Raw genomic sequence first — 19,900 nt, forward strand, 5'->3', positions numbered from 1 at the left:
GATGTAATGGAGCAGCAGATGAAACTTTAGTGCACTGTGTTTGTGTTCATTGCGACAGATTAAAGTGGGTATTAAAGAGGTGCAAATTTGGCGAGGTGATTTTAAGGTTAACAGTGCAATCTGTTTGGTGTAACAATATAGAGTGTAGGTGTGAATTACTGCTTATTGAGCAACCAGGTGACTCCGTGGATCTCATCCTCTGAGATCTAATAGCTTCGTGCCTTCTGCCAAAGAGGAGCAGAGAGAGCAGTATGTGTGCAGAATGCCATGTTGCTTTACTGACACGTTTTTTTGTAGAAACGATCCTGTAGTTTGGGAGCTTGTGGTGTGGTGATGCTTTTAACTTTCCTCTGCAGTGCTCTGAGTTTACAGCATTGGGTGTGTGAGGGTGTGCTGCAGCTTGTTGTAACTAAAGGACAGACTGCAGAAGTTTGGATTGAGGATGCACAAGGTGTTTTTTTGTTTTATTACTTAGCCGAGACGAATGTCCCGTCCGTTTGAGAGCACTGATCAATGATGGTGACTGTCAGCTCTGCGAAGCTGCCGAATATCACCAGGGCATCCCCTTCTGACATGCGAATGGATGTGTAGTCTGCTTCCTGGTACATGAAATCACTGAGTAGCTCTTGACTCTTGCTGAGAGCCAGATAGAGAGGAAAACGCTTGTCCTGACACCACTCTGACTTTCTGCCTTTAAGTCTCATTATAGCTTGAGATTAGGCCTATTATGGTTGTGTCATGGGTATACTTGATGGTGGAATTAGAGTCTTTCTTCAGTCATAGAGGAGCAAGGAGTAGCATGACAGCTTCAACATACTGTGAGCGGGGTCTAATTACGATCAGAGCGAGAACAGAATCTCTTATTCTAATGTTTACCAGAAACCTTTCTGTCTCTGTGTGAATACAGATAAAGTAGCTTGAAAATCTTCTTCTTTTTTGTGTGTGTCACATTTCAGCAAGCAGCATACAGAAGGTCATCGGCATGTACGGCGAGACCCTGAAGGTGCCTTGCAACAACGGCGACAACAAGCCAGCTGAGCTGATGTTCACCAAATGGAAACATGTGAGTCTCTGCTGCTCTTCTTGTCTGAATTTGTCAGTTCTGGATCACTGGTGTCCTGCTGTCATGTGTCAGGAAAACCAGCCACATTGGTGAAGTGCGAAGGGATGAATAAGTGCTTTACACAGACCTACTATCTTTACTGTCACACTCACAAAAGAGCCCCCCAATTTTTTTTCCCCGCATTTAGTCCGTTAGACAGCGTATGATGGACGGTTCAGGACAGGGGCAGTTAAGGAGCTCGATGTTTGATGGATAATAGTTCTTATGTGCTTTAATGCCATTGTTTTTAGTCGAAGGAGAACGGCACATCGGGAGATATCTTGGTGAAACAGGAGAACAAGGAAGAAGCAAAAATCACAGCCACCGACGGTTATAAGGACCGCGCTAGCATCGGGCCTGACTCCAGCCTGCTAATCAAAAACGCAGTCCTTGATGACCAGCGAGTCTTCACATGCATGGTGGTCTCTATGAATAATCTCAACGAATACCCAGTCGAAGTGGAAGTGCACAGTGAGTACAGCTTTCTGAACGTACATGCGTAAATAATGATTATAATTACTGTAATAATAAATCCCCCACTGGCAGAAACAAAATCAATATATTTATTTTATTTTATTTTTTTTAGAAATAGCACTATACGATGTGTAGAGCGTATGACTGGATTATAACAAGCAGTTTAGTCAGTGTGACAAAATTTTTAGTTTTTTCAGTTTTAAGAGATAAAACCCTACATTTCAGAGTCACTGACTGAGAACGTGTTGAGTCTGATTCACCAACTTAACAACACCATGTCACTGCTGGTCCTGTAGCGCTGATGGACAGGTTAAGGAAGAGCTGACAAAATGTGTACAGCAGCAGATACACTATAGTTTAGTGATTATATAGCTGCAAAGTGACCTAAATGGCTAGGCTTACCCTGATAAAATGGACATCGTAGATAGATACGTTACTATATAATATTTGTAAGTGTGTATTGCCATTGTCAGTACATAATAATAATTCCTCTTTCATAATTCTCAGAGAAACCATCAGCACCTGAATTCAGGAACAAGGCGAGTCAGCTGGACGACGGCAAACTGACGCCAGTAAGTGCTTTCAAACGGTGCCCTTTACATGCCTGCATTAGCCGGCACTCCGAAGCTCCAGCATACTCAACTAAACAATTGCATTAAAGCCTGCATTAAATCTTGGCAAGCGATCGTTGTTGTTTCTTCAGATCCCCCTTTTCCATCAAGCTGCCTAAAGTTAAAATACACCCGCGTGGCATCTTCCTGCCTGGCAGCTCAGGGTAAATCTGCTAGACGGATCAGCATACAAATACAGACACACACACACACACACACAACAGAGAGCCCCTTAATAGAAACATTACTGCTGTAGTGATGTTCCTCTACGGAAAACCAAAAAGGCAAAGCAACAGCACAAAACGGCAGCTTTGGGATCCACTGAACCACACAATGGGGAGAAAATATGACATTACTTTATGAGGGCAGTAAAAGGGGATTAGTACCCTATACAGGCTGTATCTGGGCTGGGTTCAGCTGGGGGGCTGTAATATTGTTTGTGCTCAGGTCTAAGGTGAGCTGGAAGTTCAGGGAAATATGAGAATTCATGTGAAAGAGGACAGTAGAGGACAAGGACGACTTTTTTTTTTTTTTGATAGCCACCTACTGAGGTCTGTCATGTTTAAAGCACGGTCACTTTGTGGACAAAGGCACAAAAAGAGCAAGAGCTCAACCTTGGGTCAGTTCATGTTAAAAACATTTCACCTGTCTGATCTGAGGCTTAACACAGGACCAAGGAGGAGAGAAGAAAGGAGGAAGGGTATAGAGCGAGAAGGACACTGAGTCGGACCATGCCACGCTCTGATCTCAGTCTGTGTGTGTGTGTGTGTGTGTGTGTGTGTGTTAAATGATCACGGCCTTGATCTGTTGCACGCTGGTGACTGCATCGCATTTTTTGTGCCCCTAAAATACATCAACAGTCCAGATGTTCCTTGATAAATTTCAGCTACAGTTAAGAACCTCAAGGTACACAAGATGTCCGCTTTAGGCTACTGTGTCTGTAACAAGCATTTAGTCCATTTTTTCCTCTTTTTTTTTTCTTAAGAGTCTATGTGTAGGTGCAGAGGAGCGATAATAGCTAAGAAGCCCTCTCATCTTTTCGGTTTTATTAAAAGCAGCTCCTGCTTCTCCTGTAATGGAGTTTTTACACCTGAGGAGGAGCGATATATCTCCTTCCCTGCTCTTTGTTCTTTATTGTAATGATTTTAAAGCAGCCCATGTTTAGTAGCACACCCGTTATGACAAAGTGAAACCGAGAGAAAGAGAGAGAGGGAAAGCACACACACTCACACACTCACACACACACACACACCCTTCCTGATATGTTTAGCTCATCAATCAGTCACCTCAGTCACATGTTCAGATGATGTCACTTGAGGGAAATTTCCCAGTCTATGACGATCAGCTCTCTGCAGGAAAACTCACCTAAAGCCACCACATATACATAGCCGAGCTGCAGAAAGTCCCAGAGATTCCCTGGCAGAGGAGGCGGCTGAAATGATTTATATATCAGGTTACAGTTTAATTTAGAACACGTCACCGGTCATGAATGTGTAACTGAAACTCCTAATATAGTATCTGTGTCATACAGGCTAGCTGGTACAAAGAGACAGAAAATACTTCCTGGATCAAAGATTAGCAAATGTAGATGCGGGGGAGAGGTTTTGGCTTGGTGAACTGGTTACGCCTTAAAGATAAATAAACTCTGTGTGTGTGTGTGTGTGTGTGTGTGTGTGTGTGTGTGTGTATTTCAGCTGGGAGAATGTGTAGCTGCCGGTGCAAACCCCCCAGCAGACATCATCTGGGTGAAGAATAACAAGACTCTAGTGGCAGACAACAAGCGTGAGTGTGATATTCAGTCATTCTCTGTAGAAGGAAACTGGTGTATGAGGAAATACATACGTGTAAAGATGTAGTCTAACAGTGTTGGTTTGTGGTATGTGGGTCAACTCTTTGTTTGTGTGTGTGTGTGTGTGTGAACAGTGATCATTATCAGTGCCTCTGTAAAGAAGGACCCAGTCACCGGTTTGTCCACCACAACTTCTCAGTTGCAGTACACAGCTGGGAAACAGGACGCCACATCCAAGTTTGCTTGCGTCGTGAAACATGTGACCGGTCCTGACCAGATGTCAATGCCCGAAACCTTCAGCATCCACTGTAAGTCGTTAATTGGAACATTTCCCTGTTTTTTTACATCCACATCATTTTGCTTGTTAAAATAGCCTGATGTGGGTTATTTTGTGGAAGAAGCACAACAGCATTTCCAGTGATCAGAAAACTATATAGTTTAATACTGGTATAAAGAATTGAGGCTGGGTCTGATTTCTTTCTAGTCCAGACTGTATCAACAAGGTTGACTATTTTATCCAAAAAACCTTTTCTTTAGCCCAAAATCCCTATCCTGAAACTTTAGTGCTGAGCAGGAATTCTGTTCATTATGTTTTAAAAGAGAATATGTGTGGATTCCAGTCATACATAATATTAAAAGTAGTTGTTATTTATTTCACAATTACAGAAGGACACTTCAGGTAAGTGTTAGATCACGTTATGTAGAGAATATCCTCGACAGGATCTACATTTTCAAGTTAAGGAGACAAACAAAAAGTGAAATTGGAAAAGCAGTTGTAAAGTCCAGCAACCTCTTTCCTGAAGACTGGAATCTGGTGTTTCATGGCATTGTTTGTTTATTTCTCTAGCCTACTTCCTACGCCCTTGCTTCAGTGTTGAAGGTTACTGTGTTTCAGTTGACCATGTTTAGTAGTCTGAGTCAAAGCAGCATGAAATCAGCAACAGCTAAGACATATGTGACACAGACACATAAAAATAGAGAGAAAATGACGAGTATCACTAAATTACCACTAATGAGCACTAATTCTGCAGGTTTCACTAAATTTAAAGCTGCTTTTGACAGGAAGACGGAAAGATGAGACCACAGGGACAAGACGAGCGCCGCAGAAAGCTCCCAGATGCCGAATGTGTCAAGCTGATGCTGCACCTTTTCCTTTTCCTCTTACACTTTTTTTTTTCCTCTCGCCTTCATGCTCTGTCTGTCTCTATGTTTATCCTTCTTTCAGACCCCACTGAGAAGGTGAACCTGCAGGTTCTGTCGCCGGGCTCCATTAAGGAAGGCGATAACGTGACGCTGAAATGCCAAGCAGACGGAAACCCTCCGCCAACCAGCTTCAACTTCCACATTAAGGTGAGAACGCATTTCCTGCAGAGACCTGCTCCTCTGGGTCCTACTGTCCACCCTTTACAGCGCTGGGGAAAAAAATAAGAGATGCCCAATCTCCAGATTTGAACCCTATTGAAAACCTCTGGAATGTCATCAAGAGGAAGATGGATGGTCACAAACCATCAAGCAAAGCTGAGCTTTTGCAAAAAGAGTGGTATAAAGTTCCCCAACAGCAATGTGAAAAACGGGTGGAGAGCATGGAGCCAAAACACACGCAAATCGGGGCTATTCCACCAAATACTGATTTCTTAATGTTATTTAGCCAAAGCATTAACACAATTTGTTTACAAATTATTTGCATTTTGTTTTATTTGAGTTATTAAAGCTCTGCAAATGCTGCGTGATCTTGGGTTATTTTGATGTGTTGTCATTTCCTGTAAATATACACTCTAAATAACAATAGCTATATTTTGCATTTAGGAGAAATATTGTCAGCAGTTTACAAAAAATGAAACAAAACTGTTCATCTGACCAATACATGAACCTGGAAGAAAAAAAAACATAAGGAACTGATTATTTTGCAGTGGTCTCTTATTTTTTTCCAGGGCTGTATATCAGATCATGGAGAGGTCAGTCTCTAGTGTGTGGAACCTGAATAACTTAATAATACTGTGCATATAGTAGCTCATTTACATTTTTACCAGGAACTGTAAAAAAAAAGAAAAAAAAAAAGTGTGCCTGGAAGATTTAGCTGTTTTTGCTGAATTTGCTGTATTTATTGATTTGCTTAAATAATAGGTCTAGATAATAATTCAAACAAGTAATCAGGATTTCTGATTTATTATCTGTTTATACACCAGTCAGGCATAACTTTATGACCACCTTGCTAATATTCTGTTGGTCACCCTTTTGCTGTCAAAACAGCCCTGACCCATCATGCACCGTGTATTCTGACACCTTTCTATCAGAACCAGCATTAACTTCTTCAGCAATTTGAGCAACAGTAGCTCGTCTGTTGGATCGGATCACACGGGCCAGCCTTCACTCCCTACATACATCAATGACCACTTTTAATAGATACTGACCACTGCAGCCCGGGAACACCCCACAAGAGCTGCAGTTTTGGAGATGCTCTGATCCAGTGGTCTAGCCATCACAATTTGGCCCTTCATCAAACTCGCTCAAGTCCTTTCCCTTGTCCATTTTTCCTGCTTCTAACACATCGACTTTGAGGACAAAATGTTCCCTTGCTGCCTAATATATCCCACCCACTAACAGGTGCCATGATGAGGAGATCATCAGTCTTATTCACTTCACCTCTCACTGCTCATAATGTTGAATAGTTGACTACTTACTACATTGTAAGAGGAACATGAACATTATTTTTTTAACCGTTTTTCCCAGTACACTGGTGTTGCATTTTGCTGGTGGAATGGAAATCGACTCATCAGAACATTTTGTGAATCATGATATAAAATGAGTCATGACTTTCAGTGTGTTGGATAAGAGAGAATTTTAGTGGATGAAGATAACACCTCAAATTGTAGATGTTTATGAACAAGCACTTTGGGGCATCTCAGAGAACAGAAATGGGATTGATATCATCATTTACTTCTTTGTTTTGGAACTCTTCTCTGAATATATCACCCCTAGTAGGTTAGATAAAAACAGAAATACTCTACCAAGTGTTAAAATAATGAGCGTCCACCTTTATATACGAGACTCATATTAACCCCCATTGTGGAGTGGGATATTTTAAAGCTTGTTTCTCTCTCCTTTCCTTCTCCTTTCCTTTTTGCTGCAATTGCTCTGTTTTTAAAAGTGCTATATAAATAAAATATCTCCTGTGTGCAGGGTAAGAAGGTCCTGGTATCCGACTCAGACGTCTACACTCTGCCTGGCATAAACCGAGCTGACTCTGGAGAATACAAGTGCTCTCTGATTGACAACGAAAACATGCAGGATTCGACGAACATCACTGTCACCTGTAAGCACTGATTTCTTCAGTTCTTCTCCTCCTTGCCATCTCTTTTCATCTCGCTCACAGAGACTCGTTGATATCTGCAGATTGGCCTTTGAGGGAAAGCCTGAAGCAGTGAAGAGTTCTGAAGTTTTTTTGTTTTTTTTACTCTTTAGCAGATATAAATTAACAAGTCAGAGACAAACTAATCTAATTTATCTCCAGCGTGCTGGAAGATCTGGGACACACTAAGCGGTTAGACTAATTAGAGTTTGTGTCACACTTAGAGCCTACGTTTTTTATGGGGGTTTTTTTACATGCAATGCACTCTTAACTTTATCTAAGAAGCATACCTGTGTGTGTGTATGTGTGTGTTTTCTTATAAATGTTGTGATGTTTCTGAGGCAACCTGCTTCTATGTCATGCTGGCTCCACCGAGCGCTTCATGTCTAAACAGAGCATCAGCATAAGAAGCCCAAACAGTGGAAGCTTTCTTTCTCCTCGTGTGTCTCCCATGTGGTGCAACAGAGCAAAGTGATTTGCTCGGTCGTCAAAAAATCGCGAGTTTGAATCATGATAATGTCACAGCCTACCATAAACTGGGAGCCTAAGAGAGTTAAACTTGACTGTCTGGGTGAAAGAGGTTGCACACTCCCTGTCCACAGCAATATTTGTTCAACAAGTCGCGAGTGACAGTGAGCTCATGTATGTGGAAGAGGGCAGATTGTGCTTTCATCCAGCTGTGTTGTGTTGTGCTTCACTTGTCATGACCCTTTTGGCCTTGTGATTACGTTTAGCTGGTCAGCTTTTAAAAAAAAAAAAAAAATAGCCAAAGGATTTACTTTTTGTTTCTGAGGTCAAGGTTAGGTTAGGTAGAATGGCGGGAATAGAATTATTTAGCTACAGTAACCCAAGTCCATGGAAAAACCTCAGAATTGATAGAATTACTAGTGCGACTGTGTGTGTGTGTGTGTGTGTGTGCTTGGAGAAGGTGAGATTTACTGGATTGATAAGCATGAGAATCACACCTGCAGTGAGAAGATACAGTGTGAGGCATCTGTTCTCTGTCTCTCTCTGTTTCACCCTCAGTGTGCTTTATTGCTAGAGCAAGTAATGGTGCGTTTACATTGCCAAAGTCTGCCTTATAATGTGTGTGTGTGTGTGTGTGTGTGTGCGCGCGTGTGTGTGTGTGTGTGAATATTACAGTAATTAAACAGACAATTAAACAAAGTGTGTAAAAATGAAAAAGAAGTGTTCAGTGGTTTAAACCCTAGACCTATAATAATCGTATCATTTCAGCGATACATTACAAACTGTGTATCGCAAAACTACAACTACAAATCATAAAACGAGCTATAAAATGGCGGCGATAAAACTAGCCCCGCCCCCTAAATATAATACCTTTAACTACAATTACAATCCTCTAATCATATCTCTCGCTATTTCAGATCTGGACCTGAATGTCATCCCCTCAGGAAACATCCTGAAAAAGATCGGGGAGTCCTTGGAGGTGAAGATAGACAAGAATTCCTCGAGTGAAGCCGCAGTGGTCTGGACTAAGGTGAGAGCGCACCATGCTTCAGTTCACCAGTTCACACATATTCCCTCTGCTGCTGTCACTCAGGTTAAAGCCTGGGGTTTATAAGCTTACAGTGCTGCTTGAGAAACATCAAGCAGAGCTGATGATATCCTGGACTGAATCAGAATTAATGTGTGTGTATGCTGCAGTCATGTGATCACTTGGTGAAATGGCCAGGAAAAAGTGTGCGTGTTGCTAAAGCATGCCACACGTTGCAACCTAAAGATCTAAATAGACTTCTGTCCTGCAGGACAACGGCAAGCTGGACAAACTCCCCGACTTCAGCTCTCTAACATACAGTCACGCCGGTTTCTACGTGTGCGAGGCATCTGTACCCGGACTCAAACGCAGCGACTCCTTCAAACTGGAGGTGGAAGGTAAGAGACGATCATCGCACTTCACCCTTTCACAGTCACACCAGAGGCATCACCTCACATCTAAGAAAGCAACCACAAATTACTTAACAGACACATGTTGATTTCACAGAGCTAAAAACAAAAAGCCTATAAATAAAAGCCATGTTTTTGGTGCTGAGACGGAATGGCCATTTAAAGATTGTATAACGATGATGATTGCATAATTATCACTGTCGCTTTTTTTGTCCCTCTCGTCTCTTTGTCTTTCTCCCTGTATCTCTCTGTCTCTCTCTCTCTCTCTCTCTCTCTGTCCTGCAGGCATCCCAGTGATTAAGAGTCTGAAAAAAGAGAGGAGCACAGATGGCAAAGCAAAGGTGCTGATCTGTGTGGCTGAGGGTTCGCCTGTACCTGAAGTGTCCTGGAGTGTCAATGGAACCCTCGTGAGTCACATCTCCCTCTCTCTCTCTCTCTCTCTCTCTCTCTCTCTCTCGCTATTCATTATAGCTAATGTCAACATGCAAAGCTTAAAGATTTCCCATGTCAGAGGATCTAAAGCTACCTGAGCGTTTCAGAACCCTAACATTGCAGACTCCTTCCAAAAAAAAAAAGGTATCTTTTTTTGATTCCTTCCAAATATCCAGTCTCTTCACGTTACCATAGCAACAATTACTCACGATTTTAAAATCCATTTTTGTGGCGCGTCCATCGCATGCGTGCCTGTGAAGGTTGTTACTATGGAAAGGCAAAAGTAAACACAAATAGACCAATCAGAATATGAATGTGAAAGTGAAAGATAGAACATCCTGTACGTGCCCAAGAGTGGCTTCATAATTATCAGAAAGCCTTTTTCAGAGTGAAGTTATTTTCCTGTCAGTCATAATCAGGCAGAAATTTCCTGATGAAATCCTAATCAATAGTGATTATCAACCTGATCCTCATATTACAGCTGTTCATGTTGCACTTCCAAATGACAGAAAGAAGTGCTTTCATTATCCGTGCTATATTTAGGAGGCACCGGTCATGCTGCCGAAGCACACAGCGCACGCTCTGAAATGTTTTGACAAAAAAAAAAAAATGCCTCGCTTATGTTATATTTGCCAGGGGTTAATAATGCACTAGAGATCAGAGGGTTCAGACTGTCAGTCTAATAATGTTAGCTGTACTTAACAAAGGGTCCCATTTATTAAAGTTGTGTGCAAATGTGCGCATAAACCTAACGAGAACTTTCCACCCGTGTTCCAGAAGTTGTTTTTCTTTGTACTCACGTGTGTATGTGAATGCCAAACGCCGGTAAATTAACTAGCGTACAGCTGATTTACATTCAGGGACGTCCAGAGACATCCATAAATAGCAAAGCTCAGTGATTTGAAATGACAAATGGAAAAGAAATGCGTTTTCTCGCGTGCAGGAGTCATTTAGACTCAGATCTATGCCTGTGCCTATATAAACACATCAAATTTAGAGACATGTAGCAGAAAAGGAGAAAAGTTCCAGTTAGATGTGGATTAAATCAGGTGAAGGGGAAAACGGTGTGACAGTGGTGAAAATGGAGGAGAAATAAGGTCTGATACTGCTATTTTAACATTGCCAGAGACGACAGTGTAAGTGCTTTAGCATTTCTCAAAGTTGCTCGGGATAAATGGCTATGCTAAGCATCAATACATAAGCAGTTTGAACTCGGCAGCATATTCCACGTATGAATGTTGAGCAATCCGTACAGATTACAGGATCTCCACGAGCGGGAAATTACAGGAATTTCACGAACAGCATATTTCTTGTGTTGAATAATCTTGAATAAATCCGTATCCTGCTTGCTAAATGAGGCCAAATCTCCAAATTTACATATCTGACTAAGGATCGTAGTTTTGTAATAAGGACATTATGTAAAATTCATTTTAAAGAATAGTTTTGTATGATACAAACCTTCAGTATGATTTTAGGCATTCGGAGAATGAAGACAGAAACAGAAACACCAAGTGGAGCTTAGATCAGACAGTTAAGGGAACTGTCCAGACATGGCTTAATGTTCTACTGAGCAAACGTCTCCTGCTACAACAGTCAAGTGAAGTAGCCATCTGCTTTAATGTAGGGTGTGCAGGCTGTAGTTACAGAAGAACCGCAGCAATGTTAATGCATCAGGGTGCACAGGTTCACTGGTGCTGTTTCATTACGAGCTAAAGGCTCTCTCTGTTCCCTTCCACAGGTAAAAGTACATGTTTAACACAGAAGTAAACATTAACTCACTACTTCGTGGAAAGGAGAACTATAGCACTATGTAATGTGTAGTTATGTTTATGTTAGTGTAGAAATGGGGGAGTCAACAGCTTCATTAAAATGCTTCATTAAAATCGATGTTTTAAAAACAGGATGTGTTCCTTTTTCCTGCTCTGCCTCATTATGATTTCGCAGCTGTATAATGAGCCGAGAAATATCAAATGGAAGTTGATGTTAGGATGGAGAGGAGGCATTAAGACTTTAGTGTGTGTATGTCTAAAGGAACCTGAGCTGCATAATATGCTGGAGAGCTGTATGTGTGTGTGTGTGTGTGTGTGTGTGTGTGTGTGTGAGAGAGAGAGAGAGCTTTAAGCAGTGCTCAACATCAGCTAACCTGTCATTCTGTCACTCATTATCACATTCAACACAAAGTCAAAGCCAAGCTGCCGCTGTTTAACATTCTCTCCCTGTCTTTCGCGCTCACACACACGGACACAGATGTTTAGAGGAAAGCACAGTAACTCAAAGAGGCCATTTAAATCAGACTGGCATGCACTGAAAGTAGCACTTTGCACTTTCTACCCTTCTATAAACTACTGCATATATCCGAGCTTATTCTCACGCTGAGCCCGTCGAGCCGCAGGTACAGCACAGAACACACAACTGATGGTATTCCACGCTGAGTTTGTGTCATAAGTGTTCATTTTCTACAGGCATACGCCAGAGTGAGCGATGTGCATAACTTCAACCCTGCACAGAAACCGAATACAGATATATTGCTCAAAGCGGTGAAGCGTTCATACTCTACAGTCTTGAGTAGGTGGGAGCTTGTATGATACGGAGGTGCGAGTTTTACCCCTCGAAAAGCAGAGCAGGGAGGATGTCTGTGAAGCAGCACAGTGACTGCAGGAGAGCTGCGAGAGGCTGTGATCTGTTAGGTTTTGGTAAATGTCTGTAATGGCTCTGATGCTGGAGGGGGTTGGTAATTGGAGAGCACGGTGCTGCGTGCAGTTTAATTGCAGGCTGATTATCGGCTCTTAGAAGTTCAGTCACACTGGGTTGGTGTCTCTCTGTCCTTGGGTATATATGTGTATGTGTGTGTGTGTGTGTGTGTGTGTGTGTTTGATTTCCATCCACTCTGTGCAGCAGACACAGCCTAGAGGATAACAGCAATGTTATATCCCCCTCTAGTGGCCATCAATAAAAACTCCTCCAGCTTTTTTTCTTTTCTTTTCTTTTCTTTTCTTTATTTAATGTAATCTCTCTCTGTAGTCTATGTGAGATAATAACCACAGACAAGAACCGACATGTCGAGAAAGGAGCATAAAAATTCCATGACTCAAAACTAACGTTTAACAAAAGATGTGCATGAGGTACATTATTATATTAAGACAAATTCAACACTGTGCTCTAATAGTAAAGGTGTTAGACAGACATGAGGGGAGAAAAAAACCTTTAAATACTGGAGCAATACAATGAAAAATAATGGAAGTATTTATTTATAGTCTCGCTCATCGACACTCATTTTCTTACATGGACGTTCCGTGATTTGAAAAGTGCCTTTATATCCTGACAACACCGTAGCTCAGACTTGCTTAACCTTGTTGACTTATTTCCTGCTCTAAAAAATTAGAAAAGAACAGAATGTATGCGTTTGTTCCCTGACAGAGCAAGAGCCAATACAGCAACGGAGTAATAACTTACAAACTCGTCGTGACACCCAGCGCCAACCTGACCGTCACCTGCCGAGTCTCTAACAGTCTAGGCACGGCCAGCAAGGACATCGAAGTGCTATCCTGTAAGTACCGAAGCCTTTTAAAGCCTGGGGACTGGGTGCATACTAACATACTAGCTCCTTTGTTCGCTCTACTCACTGTTTGTCAGTGCTTTACACATGCACACACACACACTAACACAAAAACACACACACACAGTACTTCACTGATATCAAAGCTGACGAGGAGAGATTTCAGTTCACAAAGACTGAAGCTCTAATTTTTCCAGCAATTTTGTGGGTCTGTGAAGGGCAATAATCTTCATTTCCTTATATATTGTCTATTTTATGAAGACCAATAACCTAAGATATGAAAGTAGAAAGAGAGGCACGGTGGATTATTGCTTGCCTCACACTTCCAGGGTTGAGGGTTTGATTCTTGTGTGCAGAGTTTGCATATTCTCCCTGTGCTTCGGGGGTTTCCTGTGGGTTCTCCGGTTTTCTCCCCAGGTCAAAGACATGAAAAGGCTGATTAGCATCTCTGAATTGTCCACAGCGTGTGAGTGTATGCGCGATTGTGTGTTGGCAGCCTGTCCAAGATGCCCCCAGAGTTCACTGGAATACTCTCCAGGCTCCCCATGACCCTGTGTAGGTTAAGGTGTTGGACTACTGATCGGAAGTTTGAATCCCAGGACCGCCTCAATTGCTCAGTTTTATGAGATGAATGTAAGTGTAAATTAATTGTAAGAGATAAACTGCTGCAAATGTAATTAAGTGCTACAGAAGATGAAGTGGCAGAAGGATGAAAGCAGTTTAGGAAGGAAAAAAAAAACCAAATGGAAAACCTTTCAGTGTCCACTGCAGTCTCAGATTCCTGTTCTTGGCACGCAGAAGTGGTTGTGAGTTGTTTTTCTGCTCAGCACAGATGTAAAGAGGGGTTATTCAAGCTTTCCTGTCAGTTTGATCCTGCGTGGCTGTTCTGTTCTGACCTCTCTCCTCAACGAGGTGTTTCCACCTGAAGAACTTCTGCTTACTGGATGTTTTTGTTCCCACCATTCTGGCTAAGCTCTAGACAGTGTTATGTATGAAAATCCCCGGTCAGCAGTTTCTGAACTACTCAGACCAGTCAGTCGATGCCACAGTTTCGCTCATTCAGATGTTTGATTGGAACTGCCCTGTATCTGCGGGACAATCACGATGCTATGAGACCGTGTGGAAAATGTTGAGTAGATTACCACAGTATTATTCAGGCGTGATTTCTTGCAAGTTTGCGCAGGCTAAACGAAACGAGGCGAAGAGCCGTGTTTAGCCCGCAGGCTCGAGTCTGAGCACTGAGCCAAGCTCATGTGGTCACCTGAAAGAGATCAGGATTGCAGAAATGTATGATCACGCCGCATAATGTGGATGAATGGATGTATTATGAAAAGGTGAATGTGTGTGTGTGTGTGTTTTTGTGCTCATGACTTTTCTCTTTCCCTAACACGTAGTTATCATATACTACATCATCCTGATTCTTCTCTTTTCTCTGTTTCTCTTTTCTGGATTTCTGGTTCTGTTAGCCGGGGCTGGGGTGCTTGACTCTTCCTTCTGATCTGATTTTCTGATCTTTCGCCTCTCAGGCCATCTCAGCATGCTAGTAGCCTCCTTCCTTACTAAAAGCTGAACCGTAGAAATGACGTATTAATTCAAATTATGAGTTCAATTTGCTTTTGCTTGTTTTCTAAAACCACAGTTTGGTGGTGGGCTCAATCAGAACCTCTTTGTTGCCATTAAAGTTAATTTGATTTCATATCTGATTTCAGTAAATGAAGAGAGAAAAGATTCCAGAAAAGGTAAGAGATCGATTTGCTTCGTTGGTCTTTCAGTAGAATAGATTTTTTTTTTGTTTCTAAACATATAGTGTGCTGAAAAAACCTTCTCTCTGTGTCTGGAGCTCAGTTGATCTGGAAGGGGTGTCAAGCATCCCGGCATCGAGATATTTTTGTTTCGTTTTTTTTTTATTTTTTTAATCCTCTCATCTGTTAACTATCCATTAAAATGCTATTCGAGAGCCTTGTTGCAACAGCATACGTTTTCTGTCGTTGACCGTTTTCCCGTGCCGCTGTTTGTCTCCGCAGACGATGACGATGACAAGGCCAAGGTGATTGTCGGCGTGGTGGTGGGTCTCATCGTGGCGGCCGCACTAGTGGGCATCATCTACTGGCTGTACATGAGGAACAGGTATTCAAGTCAATTTCATACAGAATAGCTGATTTTAGCAGTAGATACTGTCAGCTTTATGGAAATCAGGATGTAGACTTAGATTCTTGAAATGATGTGAGAAAGAAAAGAGGAATCAGGCTCTAAAGGGAATGCCTCTCCTTCTGGGTGACACTGATTATAAGTGTGATTATGGCTCATTATCGTGGAAATGTACAGGTGGAGAAAAGTAAAGGCAAAGAGTGCGCTGAAAGGATGTTCATTACGAGCACTTTGTACTTCTTCTTCTTCCTTGTTAACATTGCGACTGTGAAAATCAAAATCTAGGATTATTTTTGCTGTCTTCTATTAAGGTGTAAAGATAAACTAATTTAGCAGCATTAAGCGCACACACACACACAGTTCCCAGCATTACACTTATAAGTAGATACTACACTGTATTTGATGAGGAAAGTTTTACACTCTGCACATTTTTGAAGCTTTAATTCTTCCTGGGCCTCATCTGAAGTTTTGTGGGTCTGTGAAGAGCAATTTCATTTTCTAATAAATGACCTATTCTGTGTATTAATACCAATATTCTAGGATATGAAAGTAGACAGCGGGGCACAGTGGCTTAGAGGTTGGCACATTGCCTCACACTTGCAGGGTTCGTTTCTCGCTTTTGTCCTCTACGTGTGGAGTTCTCCCTGTGCTTTGGGGCCAAAGACGTGTTATATGTAAATTGGCATTTCTCAATAGTGTGTATGAGATTGCGCAGGGTGTTCCTCTGAGTCGTGTGGAATAGGCTTCAGGTTCCCAGTACAGAAAACGGATGGATAGAAGAACCCTTCTGTAGTTAAGAACATTCTCCATCCATGTGCTAAGGAGAACTACCAGATTGGTTGATGCTCTAGGTGCAGGTGAAATAATACCAGGGTGCTAGCTTTTCCCTGCTTAGTATTTTTAGCGAAGCAGTCGGTCTGTGGGGTCAGAGGGGGATCAACTCGAAGTCGATAAATCTGGCAGATTCGATGCAGTAGTGAGGAAAATTGCATATATAATGCTTAAGACACATTTTAGCTGAAAGGTAGTAAGATCATTTCAGACTGGAGTAATGGGACTTTACAACCAAGTGTCAGGATTAAATCAAGTGCGTCTTAAAATCTGCGGCTCCCATTATATTCTGATTGACGTTTACTGAGTGTCATATAGACACACACACGCTGTGCACAGAGGGTCTTGTGGATTATCAGAATGATGATTGATATGCATGACATCTGAGAAAGTGTTACAGTGGCTATATAGTGAGAAAACAGTACCGAACCCTGCAAGTCCTTCTTTAAGAGCTCAGTGTCTGCAAGTCCTCAAGGCCCTAACACGTTCAGGACATCGCAGCAGTTCGATTAGCCACTCAAATGGTTGTGTAATGACCAGCGAAAAACTAATTTCCTTATCGTTTTTAAACTGAAGATGAATGAAGTTCAGACTCATTTCTTCCCCCAAAAAACAGAAACTGCACAAGACTACACTGACAAATACGAATAATGTGCGAGGGGGAAAATCAGCCTTTTAGCCCACGCAGTAACTCCATATAGATGAAATGAAGCATGAATACTCAGCTTAATCAAATTCAGTTTATTTCAAAACAGCTGCAGCTCTAATGCTGCTTCATGACAAGTTACAGTAATGAAAAAATGCCATTTTAAACGGGAATATTTTGCCGGCTCTAAACAAACCCCTCTGCTGTGATTAGTCGATATTAACGCTAAGGGTTCGGTTTTATTAGGCGCACCGATTCATTAAGTAAACAGGCGCCTCGGTGTTGTGTGCATCACAGGAGAAGGTAGGAATCTGTCAGAAGTCTAACACAGTGATGTATTTCTCAGACAAGGCAGCTGGAAGACTGGCGAGAAGGAGACGGGCACCTCAGAGGAGAGCAAGAAGCTGGAGGAGAACAACCACAGACAAGAGCCATAGAGTGACCAACACAGGACCGAGACACAGAGACGGTCAGCTGCTGATCTGCTCTCAAATGCTTTATTTGTGCATACGCTTCCTGAACATCTACATGAAAATTGAATGGAAATAGAGGACAGGATTATATGAAGCACTGCATGAAGAGAAAACCCTGACTAGAGGAGCATCATATAATAATCAACATGTGTAGAATTCACTGAGGGTTGCTAACATGATGGAGACGTGCAATCACGACTCAGTGTTATTTATTTACGGAGGTTGTATATCTAAATTTTGCTTTTTCTCTTTTTCTCTGTGACAGAAGAGAGGCCTTGTCACACTGAATGTGCTGTACAACACAACAACATATCCATCATCTGATCTGAGACTCCTGATAGGCTGTCAGGCTGCGTATACGTGCACATCACTGAATCGCCTGGAATATTTCTAGCCGCCCTAACCCAAGACAAACAGTTCCTCTAAGCAAAACCCCAGCACCATGCAAGAGTTAAAAAGACCTGTGTTGTTAAAAAAAAAAAAAAAAAAAAAAATTAGTATGCACTGAAAACTGTGTCTTTTTCGTTCTGTTTGATTTGATTTCCTTGTGTTCCTTGTGAATGCTCTCCTAATTTTTTCTCCATGCGCGTTGCTGGTGTGATGGGTTCAGCTATCCTACTTTATCCCTCTCTTTTTAGTAGAAAAAAAAAAATTACTGTACACTTTTCAGGCCTTTGTAAATATGTCACTGGTGAGCACATTCTCTTTGGTCAGTGCTGAGATTGCTGTATAATTCAGGTTTAAGTAACGCAGGATTAAGGTAGCCTGCAGGATTATGGAGAGATGAAAACTTCACTGCTGTTACACTCACGTTCTCTGTTTTAGATTTATTGTGCTGTTTTTTCCCCCACTTTGATCGGGATCAGTTTAGGTAGTCGCCACCCGATTCCCATTGGTTCCAGACGAGAAGTTTAGAACACATTGGCGGTTATAAGAATATTAGTAGTAAGGTTGCAACTTTGTGGGTTTCAGTTATAAATTTGATAAGGCGTGTCCTTATGAACCCTTCCATTGGTCTTACTGTAAGTTACTGAAAATCCGACAGAAGGCCATTCAGAGTCCATCCAGATTTCTGGTAAAAATACATTAAACAGGCTGATTTTATGGGATAGACACTAAGTCCAAAGTCGTAACTCATATTTTAGATCATCATCATCAATCACCACACGCTTGGCTACCCAGCTCAAGCTGCAGAGTAGCATAAAATCCACCCAGACCGACACTCGCACCATATTCCTCAGCCTTGCACAAAGCCTTAATGCCTACTATTTATTTTTTTAAAAATAAAGAAATGAAGTTTAGTTTCTTTAGAGAAGGTTCTCCTGCCTTGATTTCGCTCAGCTTATGTAGGTCGTCTATAAGGTAGTGCACTTTCGTTCAGACACATCAGTACTTGATCATTCTGTATGCTGTTTTTATTTGATTTTGATTTTTATTAGTCTAAAATATGACTGATTTAGAGTCCCACACTGTAGTTTTTAGCCTGTGATAGCCTAAGGCTTTGTTCCGTTAACTGTGGTCTGAAGAGGTTGTAAATATGTCCAGTCTTTGTGTCTTAGCTTATTTTTGGCTATTTATGTTGTGTATAAGGTCAGCTGCACTTTTGCCTGGGCATTAGTTAGTTAGAAACACTTCCTCTTCCTCCTCCTATCCACATACACTTATTTATGTTCAGAATGTACCACTTTGGAGACATGTTAAGATTTAGTTTAGTTTTGTGTCTTCGGATGTATTTGGGAATTTTTTTTGTCTCATGCACGTGTTTTATTTCAAACCATCAGGGCAGCAGTGAAACCAAAGAGGGTAACTGAGAAGAAGGCCATAAAAGTGTTTGTAAATACCAACTTTTGGTTTTGTACTTTTGTTGAAAATAAAGTGTACATTTTGAAGCTAGTGGTTTAGTTTCTTTTTTTTTCCTTCCATTATTCACTTTCCTATAGACTTAATGATCAATAACAGTGAAATTGGTGTAGCTGTTATGTCCAGTCCTGGTTTTACCACCACACACACACACAAGATGCCATCTAGATATCTGTGTGCAGTTGATCTATCTCTGGTCCTCAGATGTCTCTGAATAAAATGTTAAAATGTATACTTTGCTAATACTACAAACTCAACATCACTGCCAGTTTTGGAGAAAAAGTCAAGCCAGGTCAAGTTAACAATTAAACCCTGGATGGTGGACTGGTCACTTATTAACAGCAGGAGATCTGCCTTACACTAAAACCTTGCTAGATAAATGTGTGTTTTTTCTCACAAGATAAATATCAGACTTGGATAGATACATGCCATAGCAAAGGAGATATGAGCCTAATCACTCCCCAGGTCAAAATATCTGCGACGCTCCTGTACTACAGTCAGAACGCCATCGTTAAATTTTCCTCTTTCGATTATCGGATGTAAGCCGAGAACAAATTAATGGCTGTGAAATATATTTGTAGTTTCAGAACTGTGTTGGTGTGAGTTTTTACACACACACACACACAAAGTCTGTGGACACTAGACTATAACACCTTCATGTGCTTGATGACTGTGTAGTTTTGTGCTCATTCAGCCACACAAGCCTTAGTGAGGTCAGGCACTG

General features: G+C 41.6%; 1 protein-coding gene across 2 annotated transcripts in view; it reads left to right on the top strand.

The window, feature by feature from the left end:
- The window catches only part of alcama (activated leukocyte cell adhesion molecule a), a 62,509-nt gene extending 43,304 nt beyond the window's left edge, over positions 1-19,205 (top strand). Inside the window, exons 2-16 of one of the 2 annotated variants that reach the window (XM_058412681.1) lie at positions 957-1,063; positions 1,354-1,573; positions 2,084-2,148; positions 3,882-3,969; positions 4,111-4,284; positions 5,202-5,326; positions 7,157-7,289; positions 8,711-8,823; positions 9,092-9,218; positions 9,516-9,637; positions 13,080-13,209; positions 14,928-14,957; positions 15,243-15,345; positions 17,190-17,312; positions 17,582-19,205. In XM_058412681.1, the coding sequence (XP_058268664.1) occupies positions 957-1,063; positions 1,354-1,573; positions 2,084-2,148; positions 3,882-3,969; positions 4,111-4,284; positions 5,202-5,326; positions 7,157-7,289; positions 8,711-8,823; positions 9,092-9,218; positions 9,516-9,637; positions 13,080-13,209; positions 14,928-14,957; positions 15,243-15,345; positions 17,190-17,280 (1,628 nt within the window). In that variant the 3' untranslated portion in view covers positions 17,281-17,312; positions 17,582-19,205. The remainder of the gene's footprint in view (positions 1-956; positions 1,064-1,353; positions 1,574-2,083; positions 2,149-3,881; positions 3,970-4,110; positions 4,285-5,201; positions 5,327-7,156; positions 7,290-8,710; positions 8,824-9,091; positions 9,219-9,515; positions 9,638-13,079; positions 13,210-14,927; positions 14,958-15,242; positions 15,346-17,189; positions 17,313-17,581) is intronic. The other variant, XM_058412682.1, reaches the window with a different exon arrangement.
- The last annotated feature ends 695 nt before the right edge of the window (positions 19,206-19,900 follow it).

This window comes from Hemibagrus wyckioides, linkage group LG16 (assembly GCF_019097595.1).
Source record: "Hemibagrus wyckioides isolate EC202008001 linkage group LG16, SWU_Hwy_1.0, whole genome shotgun sequence".
Taxonomy (NCBI): domain Eukaryota; kingdom Metazoa; phylum Chordata; class Actinopteri; order Siluriformes; family Bagridae; genus Hemibagrus; species Hemibagrus wyckioides.